This window comes from Coffea eugenioides, chromosome 3 (assembly GCF_003713205.1).
Source record: "Coffea eugenioides isolate CCC68of chromosome 3, Ceug_1.0, whole genome shotgun sequence".
Classification (NCBI taxonomy): domain Eukaryota; kingdom Viridiplantae; phylum Streptophyta; class Magnoliopsida; order Gentianales; family Rubiaceae; genus Coffea; species Coffea eugenioides.
In genome coordinates, this window is record NC_040037.1 from 31,557,872 (window position 1) to 31,573,404 (window position 15,533).

The window sequence follows — 15,533 nt, forward strand, 5'->3', positions numbered from 1 at the left end:
AACTACACACATATTAGGTACGCCTTAAGCACTGATTTGATGACATCTGAATCTTCTCTGCTCGGATGTGACCTGTAAACAGGCCCTTATCCTTGTAGAAAACACAGTTCACCAACCGTTAAATTTGTTGGACCCCACCGCTTACATAACACATTACCTGTTACCACCTAATCAGGTGAAAAGTAAAACCCCTTTTGTCTTCCTTCTTTTCCCCGCCACCCCAACCGCCCAGTCGCACCCATTTCCTCCCTACTTTTCCCCATTGTTTCCCCCAGAAAAGAAAGTAGAAGAAAAGTGAAGAAAAAAAGAGAAGAAAACTGAAAATGGCGATGAACGATGATACCAACAATAATGTTAACAATGGTGAAGATTTGAAAACTTGTGTAGTATTGGGTGGCCGAGGGTTGATAGGAAGATCGTTGGTGACGAGGCTGTTGAAACTCGACAATTGGATCGTCCGAGTCGCCGATTCAGATTCCTCAATCCAACTCGATGAGTTGGACGATGACTCGCCTCTCTCCCAGGCTCTCGCCTCCGGTCGGGCTTCATATTTCCATGTGGACGTTAGAAACAAAGCGGAAGTTATCCGAGGTACAACTCTTTATTCGCAATGAACAACCTTGTTTTCAGTATCTTTTATGGTTACTGCATTTCATGGAAAATACATAGTAAAATATTTGGATAAAGTCCAACCCCGAGTGCATAAAGTACAAACATGTATGAATAGGTAACTTCTGTGGGATTATTTCTTTTGTTTGATTTGTTCTTTTTCGTTGAGGTTCTTGATTTTGCGGTTCTGTAGCTTGTTTTGATGAAGGCGGTTCTTGACGGTTCTATTCAACAACACCCCCCCCCCCCCGCCGGAAACCTTGTGGAAGTACTACCTTCCGAAGCATAATATACTGCCAGTAATTTACTTCTTTCTGTTTACTTTTACAATTATCAATATATTGACGTATCTTAGACAAATTTTTTTTTTTTTTGGATTTTTCAACATGGGATGTGTTCTTGAGGGAGAGAATCATATACAATTCCAGTAAGCGCCTGTGCAGTTTAAGGAAATATAGTGTAATTTTAACTCATAGCAAGATATATACAATTTTTAGTTAGACGGTGCTTGTTCAGACCTGCATCGTTATTTGAATGAGGAAGGTACTCCCGGTCAGTTAAGCTATTTGCCTCCTTTGTCAAAGTTGGTGACAAAAGGTACATCAGCACCATTACTTTAGCTTGCAGCTTTCACTGCTTTTGTTCTGCCATCCATTAGGCTTTGGCTGAGCTGGAGTTGTATAATTAATTGTGCTGCACAAGGGTACAAAGTCTAGAAAAACCAGTCTGTATTAAGCCTTAAACTTCATTTGTTTTAACACATTTCAAGTTTGTGCTCCCTCACGATAAAACTGATTTGTTTTATTTTCTGCCACAAAAGCTTGCTATTCATTTACCATTGAGATACCTGAAGGCAACAAAAGTACTTGTCACGTCAAAAACAATGTGCTTTTTCCTGTTACTTGTCTTCTGACTTCACTTTTTTCACTCTTTTTTTTCCGGATTACAGTGGAAGATATGTTTTTGGATGTCCACATAAACTTTTTATTTTATTGGGATGAGCAGAGACTGGGGGTAGGGAAGATTCTTGTATATGACAACAGTTGCTTGTTGCAAGTGCAAATATGATGCATAAGTTTGAGCCCTATTTGTAGGTTTATTACTATATGATGTTCTCCATTCTGATTTGTCTCTCTCTTTAAAACACCATGAAAGGGTATGTCTTCATAGATCAGTATTAAAATTTTCATTCTGTCGGGCGAGAGTCGAGTCAGGAGGGAAGATTATTTCTGTGCGTCAATAATTGCTTTATTGTAAATGTTGTTCAATATTGATGCATTATTATAAAGTTTAATGACATTGCAGTTTGATCATTTACATCTGTTTTCCTATGTTTCTGCTCTTCTTCTGATGACATGAGGAGGCCTTCGATGATCAGCATGAACTCTTTGTTTTTGATGCCTCTGTTTCTTTGAGGCACTGTTTGGATGGAGGTTAAGGAAAGGATAGGAAAGGAAAAGTAAGTGGTGGAAAAGATAGCATAGGAGAATAGAGGAAAGTAGATTCCACCTCATGTTGGTTGGATATATAGGAAAGGAAAGCAAGGAAATCTAAATGCGTTGTTTGGTAAAAGAACAGAAAGGAAAGGAGAGGAAATTAATTAAATATCTGTGTAATATTACGGTATTTTAGGTGCTTCAGGACAGAATTATTGAAATGGTTTCCTTTGTGGATGGAAATGAAATTTAAGTAAAAATACTAACATGATATCTTCCTTTCCTTCTGTCTCCTTTACTTTCCAACCTCAAAAATCAATTGAAATGTGATAAACTTTATACACACATCTCTATTCTTTTTGTATTTCTCCTATTTGTTCATGGAAAGGTGCCTGAGTCTTCTGTTTGATTGTTTTCAACTAAAAAATAACTCTAATATAAATGCCTTACCTGAAGATTGATAGTCTATATACAATTCCACTTTGTGGTATCCTCTCCATGAACTACTCTTATGTGTTCATTCTATGGCTCTTTTTTCTGGTCCTGTGCAGCTATTGAAGGTGCAGTGGTGGTATTCTACACTGATACATTGGATTCTTGTACTCATGATTTCTATTCTTCCTACACAATCATTGTTCAAGGTACCCCAACTCAATTGTTCATAGTCATCTTTGGACTCAACTCTTTTGATTCATAATACTTCATAAGAGCAAAAAGTAATTAACTATGGTTCCTGTGCAGGTGCCAGGAATGTAGTAAATGCTTGTCAAGAGTGTAAAGTGAAACGATTGATCTACAACAGTCCTGCAGATATTGTTTTTGAAATTGGACGTGACATAAAAGAAGGAGATGAATCCTTGCCATATGTCGGAAAAGTAAGTGTTTCCCATGGTCATTTTTAATGGCATGGTGGCTCATTTCCTCTTCTCTACATTCTAAGCACTTTTTTCCATCCCTCTATTCCTTTTCGACACATTCCTTCTACAGTTTGGCAGCATGTTGACTGATCTGAAGGCTCAAGCAGAAGCCATGGTCTTACTTGCCAATGATATTGATGGCCTTTCAACATGTGCAATTCGCTCCAGCAATGTCTTTGGACCTGGTGATAAGCAGCTTGTGCCGTTGCTGGTTCATATGGCAAAATCTGGATGGTCTAAGGTTTGAAGCTATTTGCGTTCATTTACCATTTAGTTATCAGTGGGGTAGTAATGTAAAATACTTAATGGATTTCTTTTGGGAATAGATTTGTTGTTTTCTGATTGGAACATCAGGACTTGGTGAAACTACGTTGAACTAAGCTTCATTGGTAATTAAGTTCTGCACTCTATAAATACTGTTGGCTCTTTCCATTATGGTCTATTCATCCTCCAACCCACCCTCCCCAGCTCTCCCATTGGGTTGTTGCTGCTAAAGTATGGTTGTTTTTCCTATAAGATTAAGTCTCAATACTACTTGTTGAAGAAAGGCAACAGGAGGAGAAAAACCACATAGAGGAATTGAAAATTTTCACCGTGTAATAGTTTCTTTTAATTACTGAAGGTTAAATGCTTACAGACCATTGTTGACTATTCATTTTCTTATTATTGTGTTCTATGATATGGTTGTCAGTGTAATTTTCTCATTTTAGTGTCATCGTTTTACTTTTTCCTGGTACTTTTAAGTAATGTCATTAGTACCTTATTCTCTTGGATTAAGTAATAGGCTTTCTCATTTCAGTTTATTGTAGGAACTGGGAAAAATGTATGTGAGTTTACCTATGTGGAAAATGTTGCCCATGCCAATGTCTGTGCAGAAGAGGCTCTAAGTTCAAGGATGGTTTCTGTATCTGGAAAGGTATTTGAAAAATTTGAGCCTCTCTGTTGAAAGCCTCTTCCTCCTTCCCTATCCTGGTTTACGCTGTGCAGAAAAATAGCTAATTCAATTTTTGCAGGTATTTTTTATCACAAATCTTGAGCCCATTAAGTTTTCAGACTTTGTGTCTGCCGTGCTGAATGGCTTGGGTTACCAGAGGTATTGTTATATGGAGTTCTATGGCACGGAATGAGCTTATGCTGAGCTTTAATGTCCTTAGAACCATTTTTAATTGTTCGTAGCAAAGTATGAGAATTTCATAAATTTGACCATTTGACTTTGGTCCTCTGAACTATTAAATGCATAGAACCCTTCTGATTTGAAGGAAAACTTGGTATTTTTTGTAGGAATCTTGAATGAGTAATCTTAGGAGATATTTTAGGTAAATTAGTGGAGGAAATCAGGGTGAATAAGCTGTCTCCAAAATTAAGGGTATTAGATGTAGACTTTCCTTGTTTAGTGTACCAGAAAATTGTATATATAGATTAGAATGAATTGTAGGAAAGAGACAGAATTAATAAAATCTCTTTGATTCTTTTCCAACATTTTTCAATATCCCTTACCTGAAACACTAACGGCTGTCATTTCCCTTCACATGGAATGCACTCAATTGAACCATTCCAACCATAGTTCCTGGAGTAATAATGGCATTATCAGCGATTTTATCTAAATATAGTATTGTTTATATGGCACATAGGCTTGCCTAGAACATAAATGTGCCAAAGCAATAGTTTAAGATGAAGACACAGGGTATAGTATCTCTCTCATGGACATTGGAAAATTAGTGCTGTTCACCTGTAATCTGGTATTACTCCAGGTTGTGTAATATTCATGCAAAAAGAAATATGTAGGTTGTGTAAAATATGCAAGGTTTTGGCATGCTATAAGGTTTTGTAACAGTTTGCCAAAAAAAAAAAAAAGAACTTGCGCTATCTATTTGTATGAACTTGAACAATAAGATCTCCATTTTTAGGTTATGTTTTGGGAGGTGTTTGACATCTCTTCACTTCAGAATTTTGATATCCTATTTTGGTATCTTTAAATATGGGCTACTCTTTAGAATGTTAGGGCAATAACACTTAAAAGTAAAACCTTTGGTTCAAAATATGGCAGGTTAAAGTAGTGAATTTTTTTTTCATATTCCCCTCTAAATGGGTATGGTGATAGTACCACAAAATATGGTATCGTTTGATTTTTGTGCTTTGATATTCATGGTTATGGTGATAGTACCACAAACTATAAGTAATTGGCTGTTCGGGAGCTCCATGTGGTTCTATTCATTGTTTTTCCTACTTTTGGGGAATGAGCAGTAATCTATTGTAGGGAATAAATTGTGGGAAAGGTGGTATCTTGATAATATAGCTTGAAAGCATTCCTTGCCTTTTGTTGTTGTTCTATTTTACAATCATCACTGCATCTTTGTTATGTCTAATACAGATATAATATATGTGTGTTTGTGTTTCCACATCTTTGGCATCTTTGTTATGTCTAATACAATTATCTGTGCATTCTGCTTTTGGCGAATGAGGGATGGTACATTGTAGGGCAAAGATTGTGGGAGAGGTGATATCTTGATAATTTGGCTTGAGGGCATTCTTTTGTTGGTATGTAGTTCTAGTTTACCATCGCCAGTGCATCTCAGTATGTCTAAACAGATAAATTGTCTCTGCATTTGTGTTTCCAGAAGCCTCTGCAATGACACCTACTTTGTAAGAGGTTGCTTTAATGCATCTAAATTGCTTTAATTGCTGATGATAACAGATGCTGCATTACTTCTTAAAATTAGGGCTTTTTTCTGGTTTCCACTCCATGACTTGAAACTTCCTGCAATTCTAGTTTGACATAAAATATTCTTTCTGACTTCAGGCCAGTGATAACTCTTCCTGCTGTTGTGATAAAATATCTCATATTTCTTGTAAATCTGATGCGTCTGAAAATGGACTCCACATCAGTCAACAGGGTTCTTGAATTAAGTTCCTGCACTAGGACGTTGAACTGTTCTTCAGCGCAGAAATATATTGGGTACTCGACAGTTGTTTCACTGCAAGTAGGTAGCCTGGCTAGTTGTTTCATGTTTATATTTTTTTGATTATATTAATTTTACTCATGGTTGTGGCTTTTTGTGTTATGTGTTGTGTTTTTGATGGTAAGTTTTGGCCTTGTCAGCATATATAAATTGGCCAAAACTAGTGTATCGAAAGATCACGTCTGCAAGTCATGGGTCATGGTGATATTTGAGTCCTAGGGCGGTTACTCATCTAAGTTTTCTTATTTATTTTATTATTATTTTTCTTGTTAAGGCTTTCTCCATCTGGGTTATTTTGGAATCTGCTGTTTGATTTCAACATTCCACATGTGATTGAAATTTTCTTAATTTTCCTTGTGCAGATTGTAAAACTACTACTTGAAAGAGAGAATATTTTGTTATAAGCATGAGCAGCCTCTAGTTTTCTTGGCTACAAGAATTTGAAATTGAGTCTCTTTTACTTGGTTAGAGTTTTATCCATCTACAGTTTGGTTTGAACTTAAATACGGAGAAATAAAGATCTTTAGGAATAGAAAGACTTTTCTGGTGAAAGCTCAAGAAAGCTGAATTTTTTAGCATCAAAATTGAAAGCAGACACCTGTAGGGGTTGGTAGAGGTACAGTGAAGATTGAGTAAAGGCGGCATTGCTCTCTAGACTACCTCGAAATTCAACAAAAGTTGCCTTGTGTGGAATAAGATTACTTTTAAATTAGGATTGAAGAACGACTTAAAGTTCACTTCACGTTGTAAGTTTTTTTAAACATGACATTGTTTCATTTTCTTTGGTTATAACCTTCAACTTTTCAAAGGTTAGAGCAATGTTAGATCAGAATAACTTCCACACCCTTCTTTCATTTTTTATTTTTCTTGCCTCCTTTGGACAAATGACTGAAACTTTTCCATTCCTTGTGTGCTTTCTGCTGAATTTTTTTTCCTGTCTTGTATTCTCTTATCCTTCTTAATGGGGGAAGGGAGTAGTTTTTGGAATTTGTTGTTAAGCATCTGCTCCTCTGCTTTCTCCATTCATCTGCTTTGGTCTTGTTCCCATCTACTGTCAATACATCTCCTGATGTTATCATGATAGTAATATAAGATGCATGAAGGAAATCTTCTTTTATTATGTTTACGTTTCCAAATTACAGCTGATAGTAGTGCTGTGATTTGCTAAGCCCAGTAACTGGTATGCACATGATTTGTTATTTTGCTTGACTTCTGTCCATCTACAGGAAGGGATTACGTTAACTGTTGAATCATTCTCTCATATAGCCCAAGACTCAATTACCAAATATGGTGATTTTGCTGAACAATCAAAAGCAAACAAACTTCTAGGAAATGGGAAAGGTGCTGCCATATTTTTGAGTTTTGATCCTTTCTATATCATTAGAGTAGTAATAACTCTTTCAGGCTATATGAAAAGATCCCTACTCGAATCTTTTTGTTCTTTAAATTCACAATCTGTTCGTTAGATAAATGTGGCTGGTAAAGCCAGTTGAGATTGTCACTCAAGATAATTGTAGAGAATTTTTTACATGTATCTCTTCTAGCTGTAATTTCTTTTCAAAATTTGATGTCTATTATTTTCTGAGAATGCTTATGATTGTGTTTATACACACATGTATATATATATATGTATGTGTATATGCACGTTCATGAGTGTCCATTTTGGTAGACCTGTGAGGAAAACTTTGGCTTGTATTGAATTATTGTTGTTGTGCAAAATGTATACCTTGTTTATAATGTTCTGTTATGTGCTTCATGTCCAAATACTACCTGTGAACTTGAGAGGAGGTTGATAGGAGGATTAGGGTTGAATTGTTCTTATTAATGTTCTCTTGTTTTTATCTGTGCACTGACATTACATATGATGTTATTGCAGCTGCAGATATTTTGCTGTGGAGGGATGAGAAGAAGTCTTTTACTTGTTTTCTTTCTTTGGTTCTCTTCTACTACTGGTTTTTCCTTTGTGGAAGAACTTTTATCTCCTCTCTTTCTAAGCTTCTGCTGCTGATTATTGTTTCGCTGTCATTGTATGGTCGTCTGCCATCAACTGTGTAAGTATGAGAGTAAATAATTTTGCATTGCAGGATAATTTTATCTGTCATTTCTTCTTCCAGATGGATCAAAAAAGAGTAAAATGTGGCCGACCGCTTTTTCAGTTTTCTGTCCCTAAACATCTTCTGTTTCCATTCTTTGTTTTTACTCTAGTTTTCTGGAATAAAATGCACTCAATTTGTCCTAGTAAAGATGATGGTAACCAGAGTTCAGATTGGAGGCTTTTTGTTTAACTATTTCTAGGGCATAAGAGGCCTCTTTCTTGGGGGCATAGCCTTTAAAGGTTCTCCAAGGCTTGATCGTATGTGTCTATGCAACAGATCTGGTGTCACAGTTCCAAGAGTTCCATCATCTTATTTCGAGATATCAGAAGCAAGTATGAGAAACACTTTCTCAGCAATAGGATACATGTGGAATTCTGGGTGCCATTTGGTAGAGTCATTGGCTCAGGGAGAAGATTGGAATGCTTTCATCATGGTGCGCACTGTCTTGAGGCTCGTCTCAATTGTGGACTATAAAAGTTTTTGTTTATTCTCTGGTTTCAATTGAAATTCACGTCAGTCCTTCGCACTAACTTCATTCTAATCTCTTTTAAGATTAGTTCCACAAAAGTAATCCTTCTTTTACCACCCAAAAGTTTGTAATAACTGGAGTTTAGTGATGCAAATGCATCTGAATTTTTTTTTTACCTGATTTGCTTCTGTTTAATAATTTTATTCTCCACTTTTGCGATTCTTATCTCATTGCTTTTAGCTTTTGAAGAGCTTCAATGAGCAAACATTTGAAAAATTGACTAATTTCTGTTTTCACAAATTTAAGAAAATTTTGGAAGTGGTCTACCATAGGGAACCAAATGGTACAAACTAATTTGTGTGCAGTCTTTTATGAATGTCCTGCCTCAGGATTCACAAATATGGATAACCTGATCTCTTGTTCCTCTCTGAATTTCTAGAGTTGCATTCTGAGTTAGTTTCATACTCTTATTGCAATTGAGCAGTTGGCAACTAAATGTCAGATTTGTGTCCTGATTTTCAACCCTTTTCTGTTTCTGAGTGCAAGTATCATATCTGCAAGTAGGGTCCCTAAATGTTCTTCGCTGGAAGGATTTGGATTTCATTGTTGTTTCCTTGTACAACAAAAATCACCAAGTCAAATGAAGCAGAATGGTATCAGTTGTTTGTCAGTTTTTCTTTACTCTTATCGTGACATGTCTGGCATCTAAAAATTATGCAGATAGTAGCTTTGCTGTATTCTTTCAAGCTCATTGCATCTCATTCCTTGATTCTGGCAACTGGTATTGGTACGAATCACTTACCATGTCATTTTTTACTTTGACTGTTGACATTGAATTTGGAGTTATGTGACCAGGCTTATTTGTCCTTTTTCTCATACAGCATTGATCCTTGCTTTCAATGTATTCTTCATCTATGAGCAATATGAGGAAGAAATTGATGGGGCCGTCACATCTTTATTAATCCACACAAGGAAAGCTGGGGGCTGGTTGTTGATGAATCTGCCTAGCCCTATGGTGTCGTTGCTTCCTGGCCGTGGGACATCATCAGAAAAACCGAGCTACACATTCAAGACCGAATAATAACAGCTCACTAGACCTTGGCGTGACTCGCTTGCTTGAATTTTCCAGGGTGGATGTGTAAATAGGTTAGATTCCCAATTTAAAGTAACCCTTTACTAAATTGACAAAGTAGACAAGTGTCTGCAAACACCCAAGGCAAAAAGTTGTAGAATGGGGAAAGAAGTTATTTCTGATGCTTTTGGCTGGCTATCTTCTTAATGAAGAGCAGCAACACTATATTGGATCGACTCTGTTCCGTCGCTTCAAACAATATATTCTGAACTAAAGATACTGTAGAGTATTATTATTTGGTCCAAAAGATCCATATGTAGGAAAGTATGTAGATGTTGAAACACGTTTTCAAACTTTCAAAGATGTTTATCTTCCAAATCAGCAAGCATCATGTATCGTAGCTGTTTTCAATTCTAATCAAGGCAAAGGTGTAACGAGTTCCTTCTTAACAACTTATGTAGTAATTTTATGCAAAGTGAGATAAGTCTTGTATGCCATGAGCAAGATTTACAATCTTAGCTGATAAAAATGAAGAGTTAGAAAATATTTTGGGATGTTTTTGAAAAATTTTACTGTGGCAGAGTTTTTATAATATATTTTGAAATATTTTTAGAAAATATTTTGGAATATTGAAGAGTAGAAGAGTTTTTAGAATGTATTTTGGGATATTTTTTAAATATTAAAAAAAATTAGATTACTTTTTAGAGTATCTTTTGAAGTACTTTTTAAAAATTTTAGGGCAAAAAGTTCCAGTGGCCCTCAAACTATTATCCGGATGAAGTTTTGGCCCCCAAACAATTAAATGTAAAGTTTTGGCCCCCTATCTATCCAAAGTACAAATTGTTAGACCTTCTGTCAAATTCATCAGTTAATACCGACGGAATCTACGATCACGTGAGAAGCACGCCGAAATACGAAAGGCATTTTTGTCCATAAAGAGCTGTCATCCACTTGGTGAAATGGAGCGAAAAATGATTTTGACCAAACTGTTTACTTTCTCCACTATCTCTCCCTCTGTTTGCCATTAACGGTTCTTGCTGCAACTTTCCGACTACGAGCACTACTACCAGCACCGTGGAAGTAGACATTGAAGCGAAATGGAGTGGAAAATAAGGAAGCCAGACGTGTACTTTGATCCATTTCTTGTTTACGGTAAGTGATTTGACCCTATTTTTGTTCCATTTTCGTCTGAGCAGTGATGGTTTGTATATAATAGAGGAACAAAGCGTGTCAATAACGTTTAAAAAGATGGTATTAGTCAAATTTTCAGTTTGTCGGGAAGATTGGTGGTCCTATATGTTGGTATCTTTTACTGTAGAAATTAATATTCGCTTCAGTGGTGGTCCTACATTGTTTTTTTATTTTACCCATTAACTATGTCCGACAAAAAGGGGCCACTGAAATAGTAGTTTATTGGCCTAATACAACTGTTTTGACTCATAATTTGTGAGATAATTTATTCTTCCTATTTTAAATATTAAATATTGTATTGACCTGAGGCTAAAATTGTTGCAGAGGCTGATTCTGAATAGTTTACTATACGTTTGCATCATGGGGGGAGAATTAATTGGGGACAATATGTGGGGTATGTTGATGGAGATGTAGATGATGTAGATCTTTGCAGCGCCGAGAAAATGTCCATTCTTGAACTGAATAAGATGGTGGAAAAATTAGGACATCGTAGAGCTGCTATACTGTATTACTATGTTGAACCAAATAAAGATCTATCCAATGGTTTAAGAGAGTTATGCACTGATGAGGATGTTAACAAATTTTCAGAATGGGCTTACAAGTTTAAGGTGATGGAGGTATTTTGTAACCACCTGACACCTGAAGAAATTGAAAAATTTAGGTCTCCTTTGATTGTTAAACCAGTAGAAAAAAAACGTTGTGGTGTTGTGATTGAGGAGTTGGATGAGCAGGGAAGAATAATAGGGGAACCATGTTCTGAAAAAGGTTTTAGAATGGGTCTGTTATTTGAGGAACATACTGGTACAAAAGACAATCGAGATGTGTTACAAAACTCAGGTTTACAGCAGAAACAAATTGAGTCATCAGAACAGCCTCATAGTGCTGGACATGGACAGAGCATTCAGCAGCTTGCTAGTGCACTAGATCTAGAAGGGAGAGCTACTACCTCTGCTTCAACAGACCAGCATCGAGGCACATTCGAACGAGGTGCTGCCTCTGCTTCTACTATCCAGCATGAGCAAGCTAGTGAACTAGATCCAGAAAGAGGTATTGCCTCTGCTTCAACAGACCAGCAAGAAGGCACATTCGAAACTTCTACTATCCAGCATCCTGTTGACCATCATAGCAGTGAACAACCTATTGCAGAGGAAGGAGTCATAGAAGATGTTGAAGAATCAGAATCAGAGCATGACTCTGACAGATTTAGCACTGGTGACTACTGTGGCGATGAGACACTACTGGATGGTTTGATACCAGAGACAACAGGGGGTGGAACTTCAGAGCAGCAGTTTGATGAGCGACTAACACATGAGGTGCAGCCTGATTCACAGCAAAATAATGAAGCAACAGGCACATTCTCTTCACAACAGCATGATGCACAGCAGCCACAACAGAAAAAAAAATAGGTTAGGAGAAGGAAAAATGTACAAGCGCAGCAGCAACAAGCTCGAAATGAACCAGAAGCTTCTGATACATTGGCTGAAGATGTAATCCCAGACCACCTTAGCAGTGATGGTGGCTCATCAGAAGAAGAAGAAGATGGTGACCAATTCCAAAGAAGGTACAAAGATTTTTGTATGGAGAAGTTCAAGATTGATATCAGATTTGAGTTGAGTATGAAATTTGGTTCAAGAGCCCAGTTTAAGGCAGCTGTTCAAGAATATGGTATCAAGATGGGGAGACCAGTATAAACCAAGAGGAATGAGAGTAAAAGGGTGAGGGCCAAGTGCAAGGCCCCATGCCAATGGTTTGTGTTTGCCTCAATTGAAAAAGCACTTGGGAGTACTGATTTGGTAGTTAAAAGCATGAATGACAAGCATGAAAATTGCAATCATGCCTGGAAAAATAAAAACCTGAAGTCTAAGTGGTTGTCTGACAGGTACATGGAGAGGATTAAGTCGAACTCTCGAATCCCAGTTAGGGAGATCCGACAAACTGTGAATGAGGAGTATCAAGCTCAAATTTCCAGATGGATAGCAGCCAAAACAAGGAAACTGACACTTGAAATGATAAAGGGATCAGCTGAACAACAATATAAAAGAATTTGGGAATATTGTGTTGAGATAAAAAAGACACATGCGGGCAGCACAATGGAGGTGATGTTTACTCCATTTAGAGGGCCTGGGGGCAACCCAAAATTTATGAGATTCTACTGCTGTTTAGAGCCATTGAAAAAAGGATTTAAGGATGATTTGAGGCCATTGATAGCATTGGATGGGTGCCATTTGAAGGGGACTTATAGAGGGCAGTTATTGACTGCCATTGCAGCTGACCCTAATAATGGGTGGTGGCCCATTGCTTGGGCAGTTGTAGAGAGAGAAGCTACGGAGCAGTGGACGTGGTTCTTGAAATACCTCAGTGATGATTTGGAAATTGAAAATCAATTTCATTATACCTTTATTTCTGACCAACAAAAGGTATACACATATACACTTTGCAATAATGTGAACATGTGTATGTATGTGTATGTATATACATAGTAACCTTCCTTGATATTTTGTTTCTTCCTTTACAGGGGTTGGATAGAGCATTAGCTGAAGTTCTTCCAAATTGTGAGCATAGGTATTGTGTCCAACACATGTATCAAAATTTCAAGAAGAAACATCCAGGTTTGCCTCTTAAGGATAGGCTGTGGAATATTGCCAACAGCACAACAGAGGAACTCTACAATAAAGCAATGGCAGAACTCAAAGATTTTGATAATGAGGCATATCAGTGGGTAAAAAATGCTCCAACTCCTCGGCATTGGTGCAAGGCCTTCTTTCCGACTCACACAAAGAGTGACATGCTGGTTAACAACTTGTGTGAGTCTTTTAATGCACATATTCTTGAGGCTAGAGACCAGCCAATTATAACAATGCTGGAAATGATCAGGGAGTACCTTATGGATAGGATCCGGAAGAGAAAATCAGCAATGGAAAGATATGATAGCCCAACTGGACCTCTAATCAACGAAATTATTGAAAATAGGGTAAAAATTGCAAGTCAGTGGATGCCTATTTGGAATGCAATGCATGGCTACCAGGTGAAAGGACCAAGAGGGGCCCAATTTGTTGTAGATATGGAGAAAAAGAACTGCAGTTGCAGGTTATGAGAGGTTAGTGGCATTCCATGTTGTCACGCCATTGCTGCCATTCTTTTGAGGAATGAAGACCCACGGCAGTACTTGAATGTTTGTTATAGTAGGGGCTATTCTTGAAGCTTTATGAAAATGTGTTACAACCAATTAGTGGTGAGGATCATTGGCCCCCATCAACAATGCCTGAATTGCAGCCCCCGGTATCAGTAACTCAACCTGGAAGGCCTAGAAAGGCTAGGAGAAGGGACACAACTGAAGGCAAGAATCACGGTAGAAGACTAAGAAGAAGGATCTGATGTGCGGCGGATCTAGACGAACACCAAGTTGGGGTGATTTGCGGAACTTTGACCCTTCTAGAATCACAAGCCACGAACTAAGGAGATTCCTTAACCCAAAACTAGCAAATTTAGTGAACCAAAAGTATAGATAGAAGAACGCCACAATCAAGGAGACTACTTGATTGATAAGTTCAATGAACAGCTTGAGATTGATTCTCAAGTATTCAAAGGAAATTCTCTTGAGGCAAGAGAGAGTGAAATAACTCACATATATTTTATAAAATCTGAATTGTCCTTTAATGAATGAAAACCTAGGCTATATATAGCCTTACAGGACTCAAACCCTAGAATGTCCAATGGACGACCTTGCCCTTCATTAAGGGTGAAAATATCTAACAACTAATTGACTAAAATTAAGACTCTGAATTCGGCCAAAGTGAAGTGAAAATTGACCGAAATTATTAATGCTAACAACAACTAATAATGGTAACTAAAACCCTAATTAGCAAGCTAGTACTCCATGAACTAGTCTTCATTTGGTTCTTCCATTTGAAGGAAAGTGTATAGAGTAGTTTCTCCATTATGTAATCCTTCAATGGTCCTCAAGTCATCACCAACTCGTTCTTGAATCGTGCAAACAAGAGCTTGAAGTGAATCTTGAATTCTCCTAGCACGCGCTCTTGTAATTGGACCACTGGGTATTTGCATGACCTGAGCACTAGAAGTTTGAGCAGCCTTGAGCCCCTCCTTATTAGTCCCCTCCTCTTGAAGGCGATTTGTCCCCAAATCAAACTCATCGTCTGCATGAAAAGGACTCAAGTCAGATACATTAAAAGTAGCATGTACCCCATACTCACCTGGAAGTTCAAGTTTGTAGGCATTGTCATTTATACGTTCCAGGACTTGGAATGGACCATCTCCCCGTGGAAGTAGCTTACTACGCCTTTTGACTGGGAACCTCTCTTTGCGCATGTGTATCCATACCCAATCGCCAGACTCAAAGATCATCTTGCGGCGCCCCTTGTTGGCACTTTGGATGTATTGAAGTGTACGCTTCTCGATGTTGGCTCGCACCTTAGTGTGTAACTCACGGACATATGCAGCTTTGTTCTTACCATCCAAGTTAACTCTCTCATGAACAGGTAAAGGAGTTAAATCCAAAGGTGTGAGAGGGTTAAAGCCATACACAATTTCAAACGGCGAATAATGTGTAGCAGAATGAACAGTGCGATTGTATGCAAATTCCACATGTGGTAAGCAATCTTCCCAAGATTTAATGTTCTTTTTAATAATTGCGCGCAATAGGGTAGATAAAGTCCTATTAACAACTTCGGTTTGACCATCAGTTTGTGGGTGGCTAGAAGTAGAAAATAGCAATTTAGTACCTAGTTTACACCACAAAGTTTTCCAAAAATAGCTAAGGAAT

At 37.6% G+C, this 15,533-nt stretch overlaps 1 protein-coding gene across 1 annotated transcript; it reads left to right on the plus strand.

Annotated features, from left to right (window-relative positions):
- The first annotated feature begins 225 nt into the window (after nt 1-225).
- On the plus strand, nt 226-9,866 carry LOC113767135 (3beta-hydroxysteroid-dehydrogenase/decarboxylase). Its single transcript, XM_027311316.1, has 12 exons — nt 226-591; nt 2,597-2,686; nt 2,787-2,920; nt 3,033-3,203; nt 3,762-3,878; nt 3,976-4,055; nt 5,763-5,943; nt 7,149-7,263; nt 7,799-7,973; nt 8,295-8,451; nt 9,208-9,274; nt 9,369-9,866. Exons 1-12 carry the CDS (start codon nt 324-326, stop codon nt 9,566-9,568), a joined length of 1,755 nt encoding a protein of 584 aa, XP_027167117.1. The 5' UTR covers nt 226-323; the 3' UTR covers nt 9,569-9,866.
- The last annotated feature ends 5,667 nt before the right edge of the window (nt 9,867-15,533 follow it).